Source organism: Aspergillus melleus (genome assembly GCF_016097325.1).
Source record: "Aspergillus melleus strain CBS 546.65 chromosome Unknown contig7, whole genome shotgun sequence".
NCBI classification, from domain to species: Eukaryota; Fungi; Ascomycota; class Eurotiomycetes; order Eurotiales; family Aspergillaceae; genus Aspergillus; species Aspergillus melleus.
The window spans coordinates 2,081,707-2,100,588 of record NW_025763376.1 but is presented as its reverse complement, the minus strand read 5'-3'; the positions used below and the strand labels follow the sequence as shown (position 1 = coordinate 2,100,588).

Here is an 18,882-nt window from a genome sequence, read left to right as displayed (position 1 = left end):
AGGGTGTAGTGTGAATAGTATATGGGCAACGTGATCAGTAGGAATATATAGATTAATTGAGCCTAGATGGCAGAATAAGAGATTTATACGACAACTGGTTTTACTACGTGGAAGTTGACTAAGGCGTACTGAAGCATGGCCACCCCGGAGACGTCAAGTCCGATAGGATAGGAGCAAACCAACATCGAATCCTGGTGACTGATGGCAGCAGACTAGGCTATCAAGTCAGGTCATGTCAGACCATTGAAACGATATAAGACCGGAAAATGGTGGGCAGACAACAGACAGATGTTAATTAAACCGAGGAACGTTCAACAACACAGGGTACCAGGCGTTCAACAGAGTCATTACAACCGAGCACAAGTAACAATTCTTTTCCTTGATAACACAATCTAGACTCTCAACGGAAACAGAATCTTCACCAGCATCAAGTATGCCGCGGGAGGGTATAGAGGTGCAATCCCCAAACAACCCACTACTCGAGCATCTCGGCTACTTCAAAATACCTCAGGTCGTCTGGCCCAGTTTTTCAAACCAAGCTAACAATGCAATATCGGACATCAAACCTCTCCGTCCCCCGTACTCAGTACGAGCAAACTCCCAGCACCTCACCTAATTTAATACGCAGTAAGCAGCCAAGCCGGCATATTAGACCAACCTATCACCAACCCTTGATCAAAACACTTCGCGTCAGTTACTCGAGACGAGCTCGAAAAGAGAGTTGTTAGTATGACCGTGCATAAGCCGCTGACGCAGATGTTGAACAAACCACAATCCTAAGTATAGCTAATATGGATACCTTTTCTTAGTTCGGGGGGTGATCGACCCGGGCGGACAGCCACCACATGGTAAGCCGGAGGGGCGGAGGGATTGACGTCCGATTTGAAGGAGGGTTTACTACTCCGTACATTTTAGTCTTATGCGGGGTGGGGGTGGTGTTTTGGAACTTTGTGGAATCAATGTATACGGTGTATGCCACATACACAGTAGGTGGGTATTACCTGGCATTTTTAAATCTGACGTTGGTGGGTAGGTTAAGGGAACTAGCGCAAGATAACATTCTCGATCAGCGAATCGCACTCCCTCGTATAGCTTATATCTCGATCCATGCGTATGCAGTGAGATTGAGCAATACAGATGGATTGAAAATTGCAAAACCACTGCATAGCGCCACCTGGCAAGTAGTGGATGAACACAGTAAGATGGGATGGGTAATCTCAGATCCCTGTCCACTAGCATGCAGAACTATAGTCCTGAACTTCGTACATCCTCAGTGGAGCTTCGTTAAGAACTCTGAATGGCTCCGGGTCCCGAGGCCCCCGGAGAATGAAACCGTTGGGGGCGGGGAAGAGCCGAGTTTAGCGTTGTTTAGAGTAGTCGGACTTTGAGGATTTTCGTCCGGCAGCGCTAGGATTTAGCTTTCCTGCTGGGGTGAGATTGATTGACGTTGGCTTCTTGGCGTAGCGTGTGTTGATTTGGTTTCTAGTTTGTGAAAAGACTGGGCCCTGGGGTATGTGGATATGGAGTGGTTCTGTCTGTTCGGGGCGGATACCCACGCTTTTTAGTATAAGAAGGAACAGCTGGTGCTCAGAAGTTCAGAATGGGGGTTTTATGTGTGTTCTAGATAGTATTATAGAAAGAATTTAGGATTGTTTATGGAAAGGTTACTATATAAGAAGAAATAAGTATACGAGTGTATCCGATGACACTAGACTAGATTGGGAGGCACGGGGGCTGACTAAGGGCCCGTCCCAGTCACGTGGGGTGTGTCAGGAGCGGAGGCGGGTGCGTCTGTAGCGCTTCCATTAACATTGCGGAAATCCACTTGCACCGAAAACTCCAGGTCTAGAAGACCTGCTTCTGCAACCACTTGTCCTTTGTATATCATGGATGAGGACCTTGGCGAAGCCTATGTCCGGTCTCTGTTACCAACCAGAGTGAGGAGCGCCTGCGAAAGGTGCCGGCGCCACAAAGCACGGGTAAACCACCCCAGGCCACATCAATTCTGAAACTCGAGACAGATGCTGAACGAGGAATAGTGTGATCCTGTTCGACCCTGCTCAGTGTGCGTCCGGGCAAATGTGGATTGCCTACCAATCACGACACCAGCTCGATCACGAAGAGCGAACCCGCCGAAGTACGTACGTCTAGAGCTGACAATCTCCCACATCGGCAAGCGATGGATTCAATGCTCACATGCAGCAATAGACGCCTGGGCACCAGAAACTCCAGATTGACCCATCACCGACCCCAGATCTCACCAGTGAATTCCAATGAGAAATTCCCGCCTAGAATGGTCCCTGGCCGGGGTACAGAATCGCATGACCAAGGGCCAGCAGATGCGCACTCGAGAGGCGACGAACTCATCCCCAATGGGCATGACGCACCATCATCCGTGAATTGCGGTGAAGCCGAATCGGCTATAGGTATTGCTCAAAGGATATGTGGACTTGGTAATCACCACATTGATGAACAGACCACTTCCGCTATCCCCGGTTATCAGACCAGCTTTGAGAACCCCCGTGCAAGCCCGTCGGCGAATAGCCAACGACTTCCCATATCCCTCATTATAGACCAGTGTTTCCCTCCAATGGACATTGTTTTTAGCCTGTTGGAGGGTTATTTTGATGCCGTGCATTGGTTTTCTCTTGTCATCTACGAGCCAAAATTTCGAAAGAGCCTGCTTTCCATCAATGATGGATGTGCTTTCCCTTCTCAACGACCATTCCTTATCCTACTTTCGATGATGCTTGCAATGGCCTCGTGGTATAGATCTCAGAGAACTGGTGGTGACTTAACCGATAAAGCCGAAGACTTCAAAACAGTGGGAGCAAGATTGTTGAAGCTTGTTGAATCAAACTTGGTGGACTTGATGGATATACCTTCAGTGACCGCCGCCCAGACCTGCATTCTGTTAGGATCCTATCACGTCTACCACGGCCGACCCAACCTGTCATTTTCCTTGTTGGGTGCGACCATCAAAATGTCACAGTCTTTGGGGTTGCACCGAGGACTCTCCCGAGGAGAGTTTGATGATGTCGAAGAAAGGAAAAGAGTTTGGTGGACAGTATACACATGGGATAGGTTTGCATCGATTACATATGGTCGTCCGCTGGGCATAAACGACGAGGATTGCAATCTCGAAATGCCATCAGACGTGCTCGAGAACCCGAAGTTCATTGATCTGCCTGCGGGACAAAGCAACGCTATGTGCTATTCCACGTACCAACGGGAGTTAAATCAGCTTTACTTGATTGCCTCGCCAGCTCTGAAGGCTGTGTTCGGCTCACGGACTTTGAGGACTTCGGAGCATCTTAACGGACACACTTATTTTGCTCTTGTCGAAAGGGTCACACAGCATCTCCAAAAATGGAGATCCTGCTTGCCAAATGATTTAGTATTGGACCTTGATCGTGACTTTGATCCCAGAAGTGGGCCAAGAGTAAGAGCATATGCTTTACAATCCCTTTCGCTACAGCTCACCTACGACAATGTTCTCATCGTGCTACATCGTCCTTTGTTAGCGAGACAAGTCGATCATTTCTATAGCGCCACTAAACGATCACCCAATGAAAGCGAAATGAATACGCCCATGTACCCTTCCCCTTCAGTGAATCAAACAAATTTTCAAGCTGAATCTCCAACTCTCGGCAGTCATACCATCAGCTCAGAGTTATGGATGAAAGCAGCGACACGAACATCGAGAATCACAGAACTACCCGCTCTTGCGCAGCTCGCCACAGATAGCCACCTCGTCGCATTTCTCGCCATAAACCTGTTTAACGCTGCAATAGTGCTGGCTGTTATGGCTCTTTCCGAACCCTTGTCTGATACCGCGCAGGAAGTCAAGCGAACTATCACTCGAATTCTTCGTCTGCAAGACTTGCTTGGCAGACGGTCTGCTTTATCCAAACAAAGTACTGCTGTTCTGAAGAATGTTGTCGTGATGCTTCTCCGTCGGGAATCGGCGGCCATGCTCGGCCCCATTACTGCGAACGGCCAAGCAGTGAGCCACATACCTCTTCACACTGTGGCAGATTCAAATTCGTTCTCTGTGGAGGATACTCTTCGGCTGCCGCTAGATGCTGCACTGGATACCCGTCACCATCTTGCTATGAATGAAAAACTTTCGGACCTGAGATGGGCTGTACGACTCAACGACAGTTTGACATCTGTTCAGCATGGTAAGTTTGAAGCCACAACTGCTGTTCAAAATGAGAAGGTTGCTAATGCAGAAAAATGATTTTTAGCTTTGGGGCCAGCAGATTTCGGTTCCAATATTCCCTCAGAGACTCGTGACGATTCATACCATGAAAGTGAGCCAGGCATACAGCAGGAAATCCCATGGCAATCAACTGATGTCTGGAGTATGCCTGGGATTTCTCGGCCTTTGGGAGAAGGCATTTATGAGGACAATACCGAAGGAGGGTTATATTGGCTGTGGGACATGACATGAAACCAATACGAGACATGATTATCATATGAACGATTCAACAACTTTTTTTAATATGGCCACCGGATAATCTTGGAAATGAGACACGGCACGTTATTTGTGTATTGCAATAGGACCGAACACTCGTGTGTGGGGATTGGATTCTTATTTCGATGCTACATTTGCAGCTTCCTCGTCAACTCCTGGTCCATATATAACACTTTTGATTCCAGACCGTGCCGCTACATTGTGGAAGGCCTGCTCTGCTTCAGTGAAAGGGAACTCGTGGGTGACGAGACCGTCAAGTTTCACCCGTCGCGAGTCCAGCAATCCAACGGCCAACTGAAAGTCACCAGGTCCATACCGGAAGCTGCCCCTGAAGACAATCTCCTTGTCACAAATCTGACCGACCGGAAGAGAAAGATTAGGCTTTCCCAAGCCAACTTGAACAAATGACCCGCCCTGCGTGAGGGAGAGGATACCACAATTCAAGCAAGGTTCCGCACCAGTCGCGTCCAAAGCAATATCAGCGCCATCGAGCAGCCCCGCCGCAGTCAACAAATCCGCCGCATTTTTATCTGCCGTCTCGCTTGTCATCTGATGTGTGTGCGTGGCACCATATTTGACTGCAGAGTTCAACCGAGCTGGTACGACGTCTACTGCAACCACAATCGATGCACCGAATGCTCGCGCGACGGAACAACAGAGTAGGCCAACGGGTCCGGCTCCGAATACAATAACCGATTTTTCTTGCATGTTGCCTGCCAGTCGAGAGCTATGCACGGCGACACTAAGGGGTTCGATCAAAGTGCCATCTCGCAGGGAGATATGTGATGGTAGCTTGAAGCAACATTCTGCAGGAAGGCGATAATATCTGGCGAGCGTTCCGTCGTACGGGGGCGTTGCGGCGAAGCGCATGTCTTGACAAAGGTTATATCGGCCGTAGCGACAATGATTGCAGGTATTGCAAGCGATTCCTGGCTCCAAGGCGACGCGATCGCCGACTGCGAGACCCTTTACATCGCTTCCACTCTCGATTACAATTCCTGTTGACTCGTGGCCTAGAGTGATAGGGTTTTCGACGACATATCGACCGATATGGCCGTGTTGCCAGTAGTGCACCTATCAAGAAAAGGGCATTAGCCCATTTTGGAAAGATGGACATTCACACGCAACATTGATGTAACAACTCACATCTGAGCCACAGAGGCCGGTTGCCATAACTTGGACTACAACATCCCGGGGAGATTGAATGGTCGGTTTGCTGCGCTCCTCAAACGAAAATTGGCCTCCTGGGTGCAGCACGAAAGCCTCGTTCGGGAGCTTTAGATGTCTCACTATCAATAAGGCTATTCACCACACAATCATTTGCTTTGCCTGTGATCTGGATACAAACTAACCTGGGAATTGTTCATGACAGTCATGTTTGGGTTTGTTCCTTTGGCTAAAATCCTCCAGGGGATTGCCAACGCTTTATATGTATATGCGCAGGCGAGCTGAGCCAGTAACATCAATCACAGTTATTGGTTCCCAATCAATGGGTCTTGCTGAGTCTCCACCGACCAGCTTCGGCTAGAGGAAATGGGATAGATCTCAGCGGAACATTCTACCTGTTCAGCGGATCCGGACACTAACATTTTCATCACACACACACACACAACGACAGACTATACCCACCTTACCTATAGCTGACGAACGAGTGAAACGCACCACACGAGAAGAACACCCGAGGTCAAATGCAAACTCTTTGAGGTCCCGTTAAATCTCGCAATCCGGATCCGATGTCTCCGTACTGGTGATCAATCTATCTAGCCGTCCGGAACCGTGATATTTGCCACCGGAACCGAGACTCAGGCCCCACTGTTCCGGAACCGCCTCGACCGGCAGAGCCCACAGGTCAACAAACGGGAACACATTATTGGCACCATTCGATGTCCCCGGCTAAACATTCACGGCTTGGCTTCGGGTTGCCTAAGAGTCGAGACGGTTAGCTTCCCCGCGTCTTCCAATGACAGCCCCGGGCCACGTGAAACTCGAAAATTCGGGCATTTCTCGAGATGCCGATGGTGACCACCCACAGTCTCTTTCCCCAGCAATTTGAAGAAAATGGCGCTACCCCACGGGACAGAATCCGGAGTAGAAATAGACCCCTCATACCGACTGCTTACAGCTGTCTGAGCAGAGATTTTGAATAATTTCTTTGAAATAAGCTGTGCTTGTCTAAGAGCATTCCACCGGCGCTATGAGTGTCACCAAATCCACCGAGACAACACCCTACTCGTCAATTCGCGAGCGGTCCCTCGCCGTGGCTGCGCAGGCCAAGGAGCAACAGGGGTGGCTGGAGAAGAAGCTCAAGCCGAAGAAAATCTCGGCTAGATATCCCTTCAAAGGCGCGCTCTTATTGTACGCAACCTGTGCCTTCGGCAGTTTGGGGGATGCACTCTTCGGTTACAACTCTGGTAATAGTCATCAAGGTGGAATACAAGACTAGCAGCTGACTTGATAGGTATCATGTCCGGCTTGCTGGTCAACGAGGTGTTTGTCTCCCGCTTCTTCAAGGACTATGGGGGCGCCGACGGGACTACAAGTGGAGTCGATCCTTCGATAACGGGGATATCCGTCGCATGTCTACAAGCAGCAGCGGCAGTCGGAGCTCTCATAGCCGGACGACTTGGAGACATGATCGGTCGAAAGAAATGCGTCCGCGTTGGCGCTTTCATATACTTCTTCGCTTCGTTCATCCAGATGTTTGCACCTGGCTTTGCTACATTCGTTGCGGGTCGTACCATCCAGGGAGTCGGTGTCGGATTTCTTTCTATGACTGTACCTATTATTCAAACGGAAATCGCGCCGGCCCACCGTCGAGGATTGATGGTTGGAATCGAGTATACCTTCTTGATTGCAGGATATATGCTTTCATGTTGGGTGGACTACGGGTTCAACTTCCTTATGCCAAATCACCTGTCATGGCAGGGACCGTTCATTGTCCAGATTTCTCTCTGCTTTGTGTTGTTAGCCATGTCTTTCTTCTTGCCGGAGACCCCCCGATGGCTGGCAATCAATGGCTTTGTGGACGAAAGTCTGCAGACGATCGCAGATTTGCATTCTAACGGCGATACGCAAGCGGATCACGTCGAACGAACCTTCCTCGAGATTCATGAGGCGGTTATCTATGAGAGTAATCTGGGAAAGTCCAGCTGGATGGTAAGTTGCTTCCTGTCACCGGCTACTCAGCCCACATGATATCTAGCGATCGTGAACAATGCCTAACAATTTGGTAGGAAATGTTCACCCGTTATCGAAAGCGAACGATCGTTGGAATCACAGTCCAGATGTTTGCACAGATTAACGGCATCAACATTGTCTCATTTTACCTCCCAAGTACCCTCTCATCCGCCGGTTTCGACAACCGAAAGTCCCTATTGTACACGGCTGCAAACGCTCTTCCCTATACGGCTGCGACTGTCGTTACCTGGTGGTTGGCCGACAGATGGGGCCGCAAACCTTTACTCATACTTGGAGGTCAGTCTTTCCATTGCCGGATGAAGGTGTTGGATGTTTGACTAACTGGCAATTCTATTTCCATACAGGTCTCGGTATGTCGATTCTTTTAGCAATTGTTTGCGTATTCACGGAAATCGACCTCGATATCCAAGTCAAAGCAAACGGCCAGTATGCTTTCGTTATGCTTTACAATATTCTGTATGGGTTTACCTGGGGACCCATGCCGTGGCTGTTACCTGCAGAAATCTTCCCACTACGCGGTCGGAGCAAAGGTATGGCCCTAGCCACGACTAGCAATTGGGTGTTCAACTTCATCATTGGTATGGTGTCCCCGGATGCCTTCGCTGGTATCCACGGCTATTTTTATATTGTGATTGCGGGATTCTGTATTTCGTCCGCAATTCTTGTCCATTTCTACTATGTGGAGACGGCACACCATTCCCTGGAGGAGATTGCGGTTGCATTTGGTGACAAGGCATTCGCTGATTGCGACGTGGAGGTTATGGAGGAGGCGCACAGTGAAGCAATAGAACACTCGGCATAAACGACTAATGCCCCGTTGCTATGAATCAGATGTTATACATGATGGGTAATCTCGGGAATCTCAGAAAACACAATTGTGAGTATATTGTTGGTTTGATCATGATCAAGGTATTCCACTATACTATCTATATAGGGTATAGGAACCATTAGGGCAGAATTACCAGTGCGCATTAATGGATTACTATGCCTTGATTGACCGCTCTTGACCACCGCGTTCCCAGGTGACCACTGATCTCGCTCTCTAAAATCAGACCTCAATGCCGTATCAATACATGCAAGGTGCAGCGGCGCGCGCATAAAATCCTTTCATCACGTCAACTATTTATTGATAATTCCAATTCTTCGCAAAATCTTCGCACTATCAACACGCCTGTCAACGTTTTTGTTCGGCCTATCTGCTGCACCAATCAAGGCGCATATTGAACCCACAGCATTTTAAATTGATAGTAGGCTTTTCGGACCTCAAGGTCCCCAATAAATGCGAATCTTTCGTGCCGTGTGGTAAGATACGAAATTCTATAAATTTGAACCTGGGGTTTACGACTTTTAACACTCCAATGCATGTTTTAGGGCAGGGATTGAGCTAGAACCGGCAATTTAGGTCAAAATGGTATCCGAGAATATTATTACCTTTCACATTTATCGCAAACCTCACCTAAAGGCCCAAGGTCCTTATAATCAGGTCGTGGCAGTACAGTTCAGTCTTTCTTTGACTAGCTGATTTGTTCTGCGAGGCAAGTTAGGGTTAGTGGCTATATCTCTTCTCATAATCATTCGTAGTGAAACTCTTCTCGAGAAGTAAATGAATTCTCTAAAATGCAAGATGACTTTTATTGCGTTCCCGCTTTATCTTATCTATGATCTATAATCTATAATCATGTTCGCATACTGCGCGTAGCAGTTCGTCATTTTCACTCACTCAGTTTCAAACCAAGGAGTGAAGCCTTCGAGGTCTTGCGACTCATCCGTCCAGGAAACTCAAGCGAGAATCCTCATGAGGATGATCAGTCATGTGTAAGTTTGCTTTTGAACGGACCACTTGATCCAAGTACACCCGTGCTGGCGAGATCGCGGCACGGCCAGCGCGTCACATGCAGCGGGTGTTTCAACGGTCGGTGTCTTTTATCTTTCAACTCAAAAGCATGGATCTTCAATCCTCGTCAATGGCCGCAACCAGCGCATCCATCGCTGAACTGTGCGTGGACGCATCGATCGCACTGACAGGCCCGGCCCAATTAATTCCAAACTCGTTCAGATCACTGCGATCATTGTCCCAGATGCTATCGGCGCATGCGCGAATTACCTTCGCGTACTCCTCGTCCGGCGCGATGGCGTGTAGAAGCTTTAGGTTTCGAATGAAAATGCCCTTGAATTGCGTGGCGTTGGCGTCGCAGTCCGGTTCACATGATTCCCGGATCACATAGTTGTCGTCGGCGAGCTCGTTGATCGCCGCCTTGGCGATCTTTCCGGCCATGTCGAGATAAGAAGAGTTTGATGAGTTGGAGACCGAGCGGTGCAATTCGGCAAGTCCGCCGATTATGACGCCTTGATTGTAGGTCCAACTGCGGTTCTTGTTAACCTTGTTTTTATCTTTGGGGGATTGAGTGCAAGCAAGCGCCACGATAAAAAGCTTAACAAAACAGAAAAGCTTAAGAGGGGAAAGGCTTTATGGAACGTAAATCTTGAGGGAACTTACATTGTGTCGCCGTTGTTAGCGCAGTCGTTCGTGAGTCCATCGTTGACGGTATAGTTCTCGTTAATCATGCCGCTAGCATTGAACCAATTCCACTGACTACGGGCCCAATCGACATAATACTGGCTGTCAGAGGCGCGGTTGGCCAGGTGTGCCGCGACGGAGAAGAACAACTCGTTGGTGACAGCGTTGACATAGACATGTGAATAATCCGAGTCGATTCCTCCGTTCCCGCACTTCGAAGGCCAAGTGTTGCTCTGCATGAATGCCCATCAGCCATCACCGCCAGGACAGTCCGGGGAAAATGCAAGGGGAGAAAGTCAAACATACCAGTCTGTCAAAGATGCCAATCGCCAAGTCCAAGTATTCATCATCGTCCGTGACATCATACGCTGCGATCCACGCAAGCGCCCACCACGAGTCGTCGTCATAAGAACCATCCATCCACTGATAGGCATTTGGTGACCCAGCCTGCTTCTCGTTGGTAATGTTGTAGAATTCGTTGCCGCTGCGCTCGGGAATAGGGTTCGAGATCGTCGCGACCTGGAATGTGGTCCCAAGCACGCCCACCACCGCGTCGTTCACCGACTCATCCGCCAGCGCGAAGTCGGCCAGCGTCGTGAGGCAGTTCGCCCCGTTCCACCATCCGCAAGTATCCCAGATCCCGCTGGTGCCGTTATACCACGTTTGCAGCACGTCCATTGCGATTTGAGCTCTGGACGTGGCGTTCTCCGCCGTGACCCCCGTGGAGAAAAGCAAGGGGGTGCTGGCAGCAGTAGCCAGTAACGTGGTCAGTGGTGACAGAGGCATGGCGGAGAAAAATAGAGGGTGTGTTCTACAAGAAGTCCGTTAGGACAGTGGCCCCCTTGAAGGCTTTTGTACCCCCGAGAGCTCCTCGCGTGAGGAACGCGAAAAAAGGTATTCGCCATTGTGGTCCCTTGAAACCAGGGGTGCATGAGCTGCAAGATTCTAGAATTCCGGATGTTCATATCGGCCTATCACATTCTTGATTCTGCAGCAGGTCCATGTTTGAGGGCGGTTACGGACCTCCACCGGTCACTTGCCGATTGTCGCTGGCCCTGCCCTATTGGGCGGCAGTTGAAAATGCCAACTGCCAAGTCTGGCCGAGGGAAAAGAAAAAAAATTGTCAACAATGTGCCTTGTTCGTGCCAGGGGATGACCAATCGTGATGAACTCTCGAAAGGAACCGTTGATAATCGATCAAGGGAACTGAGCGGTTTTTCCCCGGGTCGGTTAATCTGCCCCTTGCCACTGTGGCCGACGATCCGATTTTCGGTGTGTGTAAGCGGCGGGAGATCACCCTTGAGATGTGTCATTTGGGACCAACAGAGGGGCCAGAGGGGCCGCATTATGTGTCAACTGGGTCAAGCTGATGGATAAGATGAGACACATGCGACTGAAGATGTATCACTATCGAGTCCGGGAAGATGTGCTGTCATGGAGCACAGCTTAGCGTTGGACAGCTATCTGAGACAATGCCAAGACCAGAAAGGCTCTGTATCGTTCAAGTACCGAACCATGGTTCTGCTGAAGTCTAATCCGCTTCAATATTCGGACAGGGCTGGGATAAACCTCATTCTTTGACTTTTCTCTCCCAGACAAACTTTGTGGTACCTGAGTGCCGCGTAAATTGCCGTTGCCGCCGTTCCGAGTCCGTTCCGTGGACGTGAGACCTTCTGCTGGCCATGCTGGACAGAGTTTGGAGTAGGGTAGGTATGCCATGAAATGAATCTTGTCAATTACTTCTGAGTTTTCAGATGATTGAATATTCCAAGGAATCAGTGGCATATCGGCTTACCAACATCTCATAGTGAGGGCCGTAGTTCGCAATTCATATCAACCATGACTTCGGATTGCTGTCGGAGTTATTGAGATTTTCAGAAGGTATCACGGTAGAGAGATGTTTTTTTGATAAATCTAGATGGGTGTTATTGATGGCTAAGATGGGTAACTGAGGGATCGAAGCATGCGCCTTGGCTGTTCTGCATACAATCCGGATATCACTCGATGGCTCACATCTAGCAACGTTAGTATATCCATTGCCGCTGAAGATCCTAATATAGTTGCGGGAAAAATACACTATAAAAATCCGATAGCCAAAATCCTAATGGCAACCACTAGGGACCAAAGTTGAGTCAAAGATGTTACGTTTCGTGGATATATTTTCGTGACAGGTTCATCCCCTAATTATCACACTCGGTAGCACGTCTTGATAGAGATGTTCGGTGTTGACTATCTTGATAATCCGATGAAAGGACATAACAAAATCATGATGATGATGATGGGGGAGGTTGTAGAAGAAGTCAGGGACAAGGAGGGGTCAACACACACGATGCTTGGCGTGCTGCCTCAGGCATTCGAACATCAACAGTCAGCTGATCCTTATGTATTGACTTAGTGTACGAGTCTTATGTCGTTGTCTACTTTATCACTTTTTGTGTGGGATTGGCTAGTGGGATCCGATTTGGAGATAGATAAACTACAGCTAAATAGATACTTTGGCTGCAAGAATTGACCACCCATGAATCTCAGAAAGGGGATTCTATACATGAGATCTATTCTTCGTGAATATCTAGAATGGACGAAATCGGTACCCAGTACGTGCATGTTTAGCAGGGAGTGTTGGTCCGTGCATGATTCATACGGCGCTTATATAAACCCGCCCAGCAAGGGTCAACGCCAGAGTGAGCAACGACTCACTCATCTCGGTGTGACCATGTACATTAGAAGGCTTATCCAATCCGTTCCCTACAAACCTCCCTCTCTCCCGCCAAGATTACTCCCTTTGGCCGACTTGGTTGAGGAAGAACACACCCCCCATTATAAACCTCAGCACTTTTATCCTGTACGTCTTTATGAGATCCTCAATAACCGATATCAAATCGCCGCCAAAATAGGCTGGGGAACAAGTTCGACAGTATGGCTAGCACGGGATCTCCATCAGTATGCGAATGTCATCTAAAAGTATTTTCAACCCATATCTCACTATGTCATAGGTGGCGATGGCTTCCACCCCGATATGTGGCCATCAAAGTCAACGCAAGCAATTATGCATCTCAGGAGTCTGCGGAGCAGGAGGTGCGCATTACTGAGCATATAACCAAAGCAAATCCCCAGCATCCAGGCCGCAACTTTGTCGCCATCTTGTTAGACTCGTTTCGTGTTGCTAGTCCGGGCGGCACTCATGTTTGCATGGTCTTCGATGCGCTTTGTGAACCCTTATGGATGTTGAAGCGTCGTTTCGAGGGAAACACCATCCCCCTCGACGTCTTGAAGCCGGTGTCTAAACTCATACTAGAAGGGCTACGGTACCTTCACACCGAATGCCATGTTATTCACACAGGTAACTAGTCATCTAACCGACCGAACCACTTCTAGAATCGGTCACAACTAACAAACAAACAAGATCTGAAGTCTGATAACATCTTACTGTCCCTACGCAACCCGTCTATCCTGAACTCGGTCGCACAGGATGAGATGAACAACCCCTCTTCACGGAAACACTTGGACGATCGGGACATATACTTATCCCGAAATTACTGGGGACTGTCGCCCAACGAACTAGGTAGATCGGTAATAACTGACTTTGGGCTTGCCGTGCGCGGTGACGGCCCTCCGAACACCCACCCCATCCAGCCAGAGGGATATCGGGCCCCGGAAGTTTGTCTCGGAGGCGATTGGAGCTACAGTGCTGACATTTGGAACTTGGGGGTTATGGTAAAACCTCACTATCACAACTCTGATCACCACTAACAGTCTATCAGCTTTGGGACCTGTTCTATGGCCGCGGACTCTTCGATACGCCACCGGACTCTCGCGTCTCAGGCTCTGCAGACGAAGCACATCTGGGTCAGATAATCACGCTCCTGGGGCCTCCTCCACTTGATCTTCTTAGCCGGGGGAAAGAAGCATCTCGGTATTTTGACGCTGAAGGTATGCTAGCTGTGTCTCAGCTAGACGTAGCTAACAGATTTGAAGGACAATTCAAAAACCCGAATATTATTGGGAAAAAGGACCTGGTTTCCATGGCTAAGGAGATTGATGGTGACGGTGAAATGCCCCAGTTTGTAGACTTTATTTCTGGAATGCTACGATGGAGACCCGAGGACCGGACCACGGCGGAGGACCTGCTCTCCCATCCATGGCTGCCGTGAAAGAAACCTGCGCATGGGGTTGGTTATCCGTACAGTAGATAGATATCTCTTTGCCATAAAAAAACTTGGCTGTTCAGACGTTCCTTTTCGTACTACGATTCGATATATCAAACGGCCATACGCGAAAGAGTCCCAGCTCTTCATAACTCATATTGGAGTCGTCGATGGTTACGCATCTAGATATTTTTCAGGAATGCACTCTGTGATCACAAACGATTCTAGCGAGGGGACTAAGCATTGATAGGGCAACGACTAGCGGAGGCCTCGCATGTTTAGCAGGATGGACCATGCCGATGACGTCAATTCTCCCGAGGTGCAGTCGGGCAGCCTCACGTCCTCCTTTTTCTCCTGCATTCATTTGACCCTTGACTGATCAGGGATTAATGACAATGACTCCTATACTAGCAACTGTTGTAGTGCCCCGTGGCATACATACTCAATGTTCTCTGCAATTTGTAACTCATACTTCGTAGACGCACGTGGTTCTTGGCAACTGCTCTTCTGCTGCCCCACACAAATTTGGCCTGCCGATCCTCAATCTTCGCCTGTTCCTTCCCATGCCAGACTTTTTAATGTTCGCCAAAACAGAATTTTCCCCGTCTCGCTACATCCCCGCATTATCATCTCCATCGCCCTCGGCTTTCTCCCGCCACCTGAACGGTCGTTTGGGAAGCCTCGATGCACTCGCTGTCTGATCACGTGCGGGACTGAAAACGACGGGCGGAGAAGGTCCGCCTGCAGCTCGGGATTTGGGGACGCAGATTCCAGTGTTGCTTTGTCGCCGAGCCACTCCTCGCCAGAAAGCGTCAACATGGCCTCGCGTACCAGCTCGAGTCAATCGGCTGATTCGCAGTGGTCCCATCAAGACCCGCCCGAGCCAACGAAGGAGCCCAAGAATAGTCTGGGAACGAGGATCAAGAATGGCTGGGCACGGCTGGAGTTGGATATCCCGACCGTGACGTTGATGATGAAGTGAGTGCCCTTGCATCCAACCATGCAGAGAATTTCGGACTGATCATGCCGGCAGAGGCGCAATCCCGCCAACGATAGCTTTAGCGGCGTAAGATGAAATCTATCTGTCCGACATCGGGCCACTACGGTCTGGAATATCTACTAACGTCGACAAGCTACCAAGCCGATGCATTTGCCTCGCGCTTTAACACGGTCGGATACCTCGTGGCCATCGTGTCGGTGCTAGGTTTTGCCATCATGCCTCGCGCCAAGTTCATTCAGATGATGATTCTCGATGTCTTGGCAGTCTGCACTGCATCCGCCGTGGCTCTGCTGATGATGTATTCGAGCGTGAAAGCCCGCGAGCATACCGACCCGTCTTCCATTCCCAGTTCCTCTAGCTCGAACATTGCGACGAACGGGAGTGGTGGCATCACTGCGACGCCGTACAATTCGTCTGCCTCTGCGGTCAGCGGCGTCTGGCTATTTTTCGAGATTTATCTCGTCCACTCGTTCCGTGCCAAATACCAGCAATTTCAATTTCCCGTGATCATCTACTCAATCGTTGCCAATGTGACGTTTGTGTACGCCCCGCGGCTGCCGACAATGGCCGCATCCATTAGCATGGTCACAAAACTACTCGAGGCATGTCTTACCGGTCTAGCCTTCTCTACAGGCACCTGTCTTTTCATCTTCCCGGTCACGTCGAGGAAAGTAGTCTTCAAGGAAATGGCAGGTTACATCGGAGGTCTGCGTGCGGCTTTAAATGCGCACACGGCTTATTTCGGCACACTTGAACGGGACGATATGTTTGGACGCGCGGAGACGTACGATTCTCACGTGGAAAAAATCACAGAGAAGGGCAAGGTTTACAGCCCCGAAGCTGAGGCCATTCGGGCGGCCGTTCGAAAACTCACCGATCTCCACGCCAAGCTCCATGCTGATTTGACCTTTGCAAAGCGTGAGATGGCGATCGGAAACCTAGGGCCCGACGACCTGCAAGCTATCTTTAGACACCTGCGGCAGATCATGATCCCAATCGTCGGACTTAGCTTCGTCGTCGATATTTTCCAGCGTCTCTCCGATTACAACAAGTGGAACCAGCCAATCGATCCCATGGGAACTGAACCGCCGGACGTCATTCGTCATCGGGTTGTGCAGGAGTGGAACGATATAATGAGAGCGGTCCATGATCCATTCGATTCCATGATTCACACAATTGATGAAGGTCTCCAGCATGCTTTGTTTGTGCTCAAATTGGCTAAACCCCCCAAGAAAGCCGCTACAAATTTAGCGAATGGATCCGCAGACGTGGAGGCTGGCCCTGGTCCCGGCGATAAAGAATTTGCCACACATTTCGAAAGAAAGCTGCGCGAATTCAAGGTGGCCAAAAAGCTTGCTCTGAGGACTTGGAGCGAAGAAAAAGGGATTAAGCTACCCGCCGATTTCTTTGAACGGCCTTCATCCGCAAATCTGAACGTGGACGACGTTCCCAAGGACGAGTACGGAATCGGTCGTGATCGAAGTAGGCGACAACTGTACCTATTCCTCTATGTAGGTTTTGCTTGGTATGGTGAGAAATGATTCGCAACGCTAACTTTCGTCGCAGATGGAACAACTGCTCAATTCGGCTGGTCATGTTGTGTTGGAATTCGTCCGGTTTGCAGACGAGAGAGTCGAAAGTGGAAAACTTTCTAGGAAGCACCTGATAATCCCAGGCTGGAAGCGTGTGCGAAAATGGGGAGTAAGCGTGTTCAAGGCAGATGATTCCCACGAAGACGACAATATGGGTGACATGCACACCCAGAACAACATCTTGCAGCTTGGCGAGGCCTACAGGCATCGCAGGGATCCGGAGCATCTTCCCTCGCATACCGTTTGGGAAAAGCTCGGGGACAAAATCAGAGTTATTCCTTCGCTCTTACGGTCATCCGAGTCCGCGTATGGTTTCCGGGTAGCCTGTGCGACCATGACCATTGCGGTGGTGGCTTTCATCCATGACACCCAGACCTTCTTCATCAAGCAGCGTTTTGTGTGGGCCATGGTCATGGTGAACCTCAGCATGTCTCCCACATCCGGCCAAAGTATCTTTGGCTTTGTCCTTCGAATCCTGGGGACAGTTTTGGCTATGATACTCAGCTTTTTGTGCTGGTTCATACCTGGCAAGAAGACGCCCGGTGTCATTGTCTTCTTCTTCATATTCGTATCTATCATGTTTTACATTCCGATCAAGATGTTCCGGTTCCGCATTGTTGGCATCATTACTATCATATCCACGTCCATGATCGTTGGATACGAGCTCCAGGTCCGCAAGGTCGGCGAGCAGGTTGCGACGTCCAATGGACAGCCATTCTACCCTATTCACCTTCTTGCGCCCTATCGTCTGGCGACAGTGACCGGTGGTATTGCGGTTTCGTTCTTTTGGACTTTCTTTCCGTATCCTATCTCGGAACACTCCGTCCTGCGTCAGAGCCTAGGAGCCTCGCTTTATTTGCTGGCCAATTATTATTCGATCATCCATGAAACGGTCAACGCTCGCATGCGCGGTGACGAGGGCGACGTCGCGTTGAAGACCTCGTCCGGGCGTCGGCTTTTGAAGGCCCGGAACAAGGTTTTTTCTAAGCAGATGCTTATGCTGACTGGCTTGCGAACTTATTCCGAGTTTTTGAAATGGGAAGTGCCGATCGGTGGTCGCTTTCCCAAGAAGCAATATGATTCTATCATATCATGCATAGAAAGGTATATCTTAATCAAACTCGCTCCGTGCTCTGCTTCTGCGTGTTTCCCGCTAACCCTAACCAGCATTGTCAGTTATCTGAGTCTTCTCGGATATGCGTCAGACACCCTCTTGCAGCTAGGTGACGATCCCGAAGACAGCAACTCTGTCTGGCTTCACGATTTTCGAAGACTGGTGGCCAGCGCACGCATCACGACTCATGAGATCACTTCTGTGCTCTGCCTTCTATCAGCCAGCATCACCAATCGACAACCGCTGCCACCTTACCTCAAGACACCTCGACCTTATAGCTTTTCCAAGAGGCTCGAAGCTCTGGACAAAGACATTCTCAGTCTGCGGCACATCGCGGAGCCTGGGTTCGCGACTTTCGCCGTGCTTCAGATCTCGACTCGTTGCATTGTGGGCGATGTGGATAGACTCATGCGGTGAGTGGAGTATCCGTCACTTGAAGTAAACCTGACTGACGGATTTTAGCGATGTAAAAACCTTGGTCGGAGAACTCGACTTTTCGTTCCATGCTGTGAGCACGGCACACAGCGCCAAATCCTCGGCTGATGTGTCGCGACTGTCGAGGGCGACCGATCGCGATAAGTTAGAGTAGCCATTGACGTGGCATAGACAAGCGTAGTGCCTGTACCCACCGTATACAATACAAAGCAAAGATAACAGTTTACAGTGTTCCTGCATCTCCTGCCTTGCATATGTAGAGTCGCAGACGAGCAGCTGACAAAAGCACCGATAACCCCGCTCCCTCATCACGTCATTTGTTTTCTTTTCTACTTCTTCTTCTTCTCCCTCTTTTCTTCCACACTTTCATCCCTTTCTCCTGCATTCTTCATCCCAGAAA

General features: G+C 49.6%; 6 protein-coding genes across 6 annotated transcripts; 3 read left to right on the top strand and 3 right to left on the bottom strand.

The window, feature by feature from the left end:
• Window positions 1-4,597: 4,597 nt before the first annotated feature.
• On the bottom strand, window positions 4,598-5,847 carry LDX57_011658 (NAD(P)-dependent alcohol dehydrogenase; the record flags this gene model as incomplete). The annotated part of the gene is made up of 3 exons (XM_046093401.1): window positions 4,598-5,554; window positions 5,627-5,755; window positions 5,833-5,847. The coding sequence occupies 3 exons, from the start codon at window positions 5,845-5,847 to the stop codon at window positions 4,598-4,600; spliced, it is 1,101 nt and encodes a 366-aa protein (XP_045949379.1).
• Window positions 5,848-6,674: 827 nt separating this feature from the next.
• LDX57_011657 (sugar porter family MFS transporter) lies at window positions 6,675-8,480 on the top strand (the record flags this gene model as incomplete). The annotated part of the gene is made up of 4 exons (XM_046093400.1): window positions 6,675-6,891; window positions 6,939-7,636; window positions 7,714-7,954; window positions 8,023-8,480. 4 exons carry the CDS (start codon window positions 6,675-6,677, stop codon window positions 8,478-8,480), a joined length of 1,614 nt encoding a protein of 537 aa, XP_045949378.1.
• Window positions 8,481-9,629: 1,149 nt separating this feature from the next.
• LDX57_011656 (uncharacterized protein) lies at window positions 9,630-10,243 on the bottom strand (the record flags this gene model as incomplete). Its single annotated transcript, XM_046093399.1, has 2 exons — window positions 9,630-10,041; window positions 10,176-10,243. The coding sequence occupies 2 exons, from the start codon at window positions 10,241-10,243 to the stop codon at window positions 9,630-9,632; spliced, it is 480 nt and encodes a 159-aa protein (XP_045949377.1).
• Window positions 10,244-10,451: 208 nt separating this feature from the next.
• Window positions 10,452-10,982, bottom strand: LDX57_011655 (uncharacterized protein; the record flags this gene model as incomplete). The annotated part of the gene is made up of 1 exon (XM_046093398.1): window positions 10,452-10,982. One exon carries the CDS (start codon window positions 10,980-10,982, stop codon window positions 10,452-10,454), a length of 531 nt encoding a protein of 176 aa, XP_045949376.1.
• Window positions 10,983-12,770: 1,788 nt separating this feature from the next.
• LDX57_011654 (putative protein kinase) lies at window positions 12,771-14,347 on the top strand (the record flags this gene model as incomplete). The annotated part of the gene is made up of 6 exons (XM_046093397.1): window positions 12,771-12,790; window positions 12,861-13,136; window positions 13,190-13,536; window positions 13,600-13,910; window positions 13,958-14,126; window positions 14,172-14,347. The coding sequence occupies 6 exons, from the start codon at window positions 12,771-12,773 to the stop codon at window positions 14,345-14,347; spliced, it is 1,299 nt and encodes a 432-aa protein (XP_045949375.1).
• Window positions 14,348-14,737: 390 nt separating this feature from the next.
• On the top strand, window positions 14,738-18,857 carry LDX57_011653 (uncharacterized protein). The gene is made up of 6 exons (XM_046093396.1): window positions 14,738-15,319; window positions 15,375-15,407; window positions 15,475-16,852; window positions 16,908-18,037; window positions 18,101-18,460; window positions 18,510-18,857. The coding sequence occupies exons 1-6, from the start codon at window positions 14,787-14,789 to the stop codon at window positions 18,634-18,636; spliced, it is 3,561 nt and encodes a 1,186-aa protein (XP_045949374.1). The 5' UTR covers window positions 14,738-14,786; the 3' UTR covers window positions 18,637-18,857.
• Window positions 18,858-18,882: the final 25 nt, after the last annotated feature.

What these genes read in the sequence shown, in the direction of transcription:
- LDX57_011653 (XM_046093396.1), top strand. Translation starts at nt 14,787, where the DNA reads ATGTTCTCTGCAATTTGTAACTCATACTTCGTAGACGCACGTGGTTCT. An exon ending in AACTGTACCTATTCCTCTAT is followed by an intron (nt 16,853 to 16,907) that starts GTAGGTTTTGCT and finishes CTTTCGTCGCAG; the next exon opens with ATGGAACAACTGCTCAATTC. An exon ending in ATCATATCATGCATAGAAAG is followed by an intron (nt 18,038 to 18,100) that starts GTATATCTTAAT and finishes AACCCTAACCAG; the next exon opens with CATTGTCAGTTATCTGAGTC.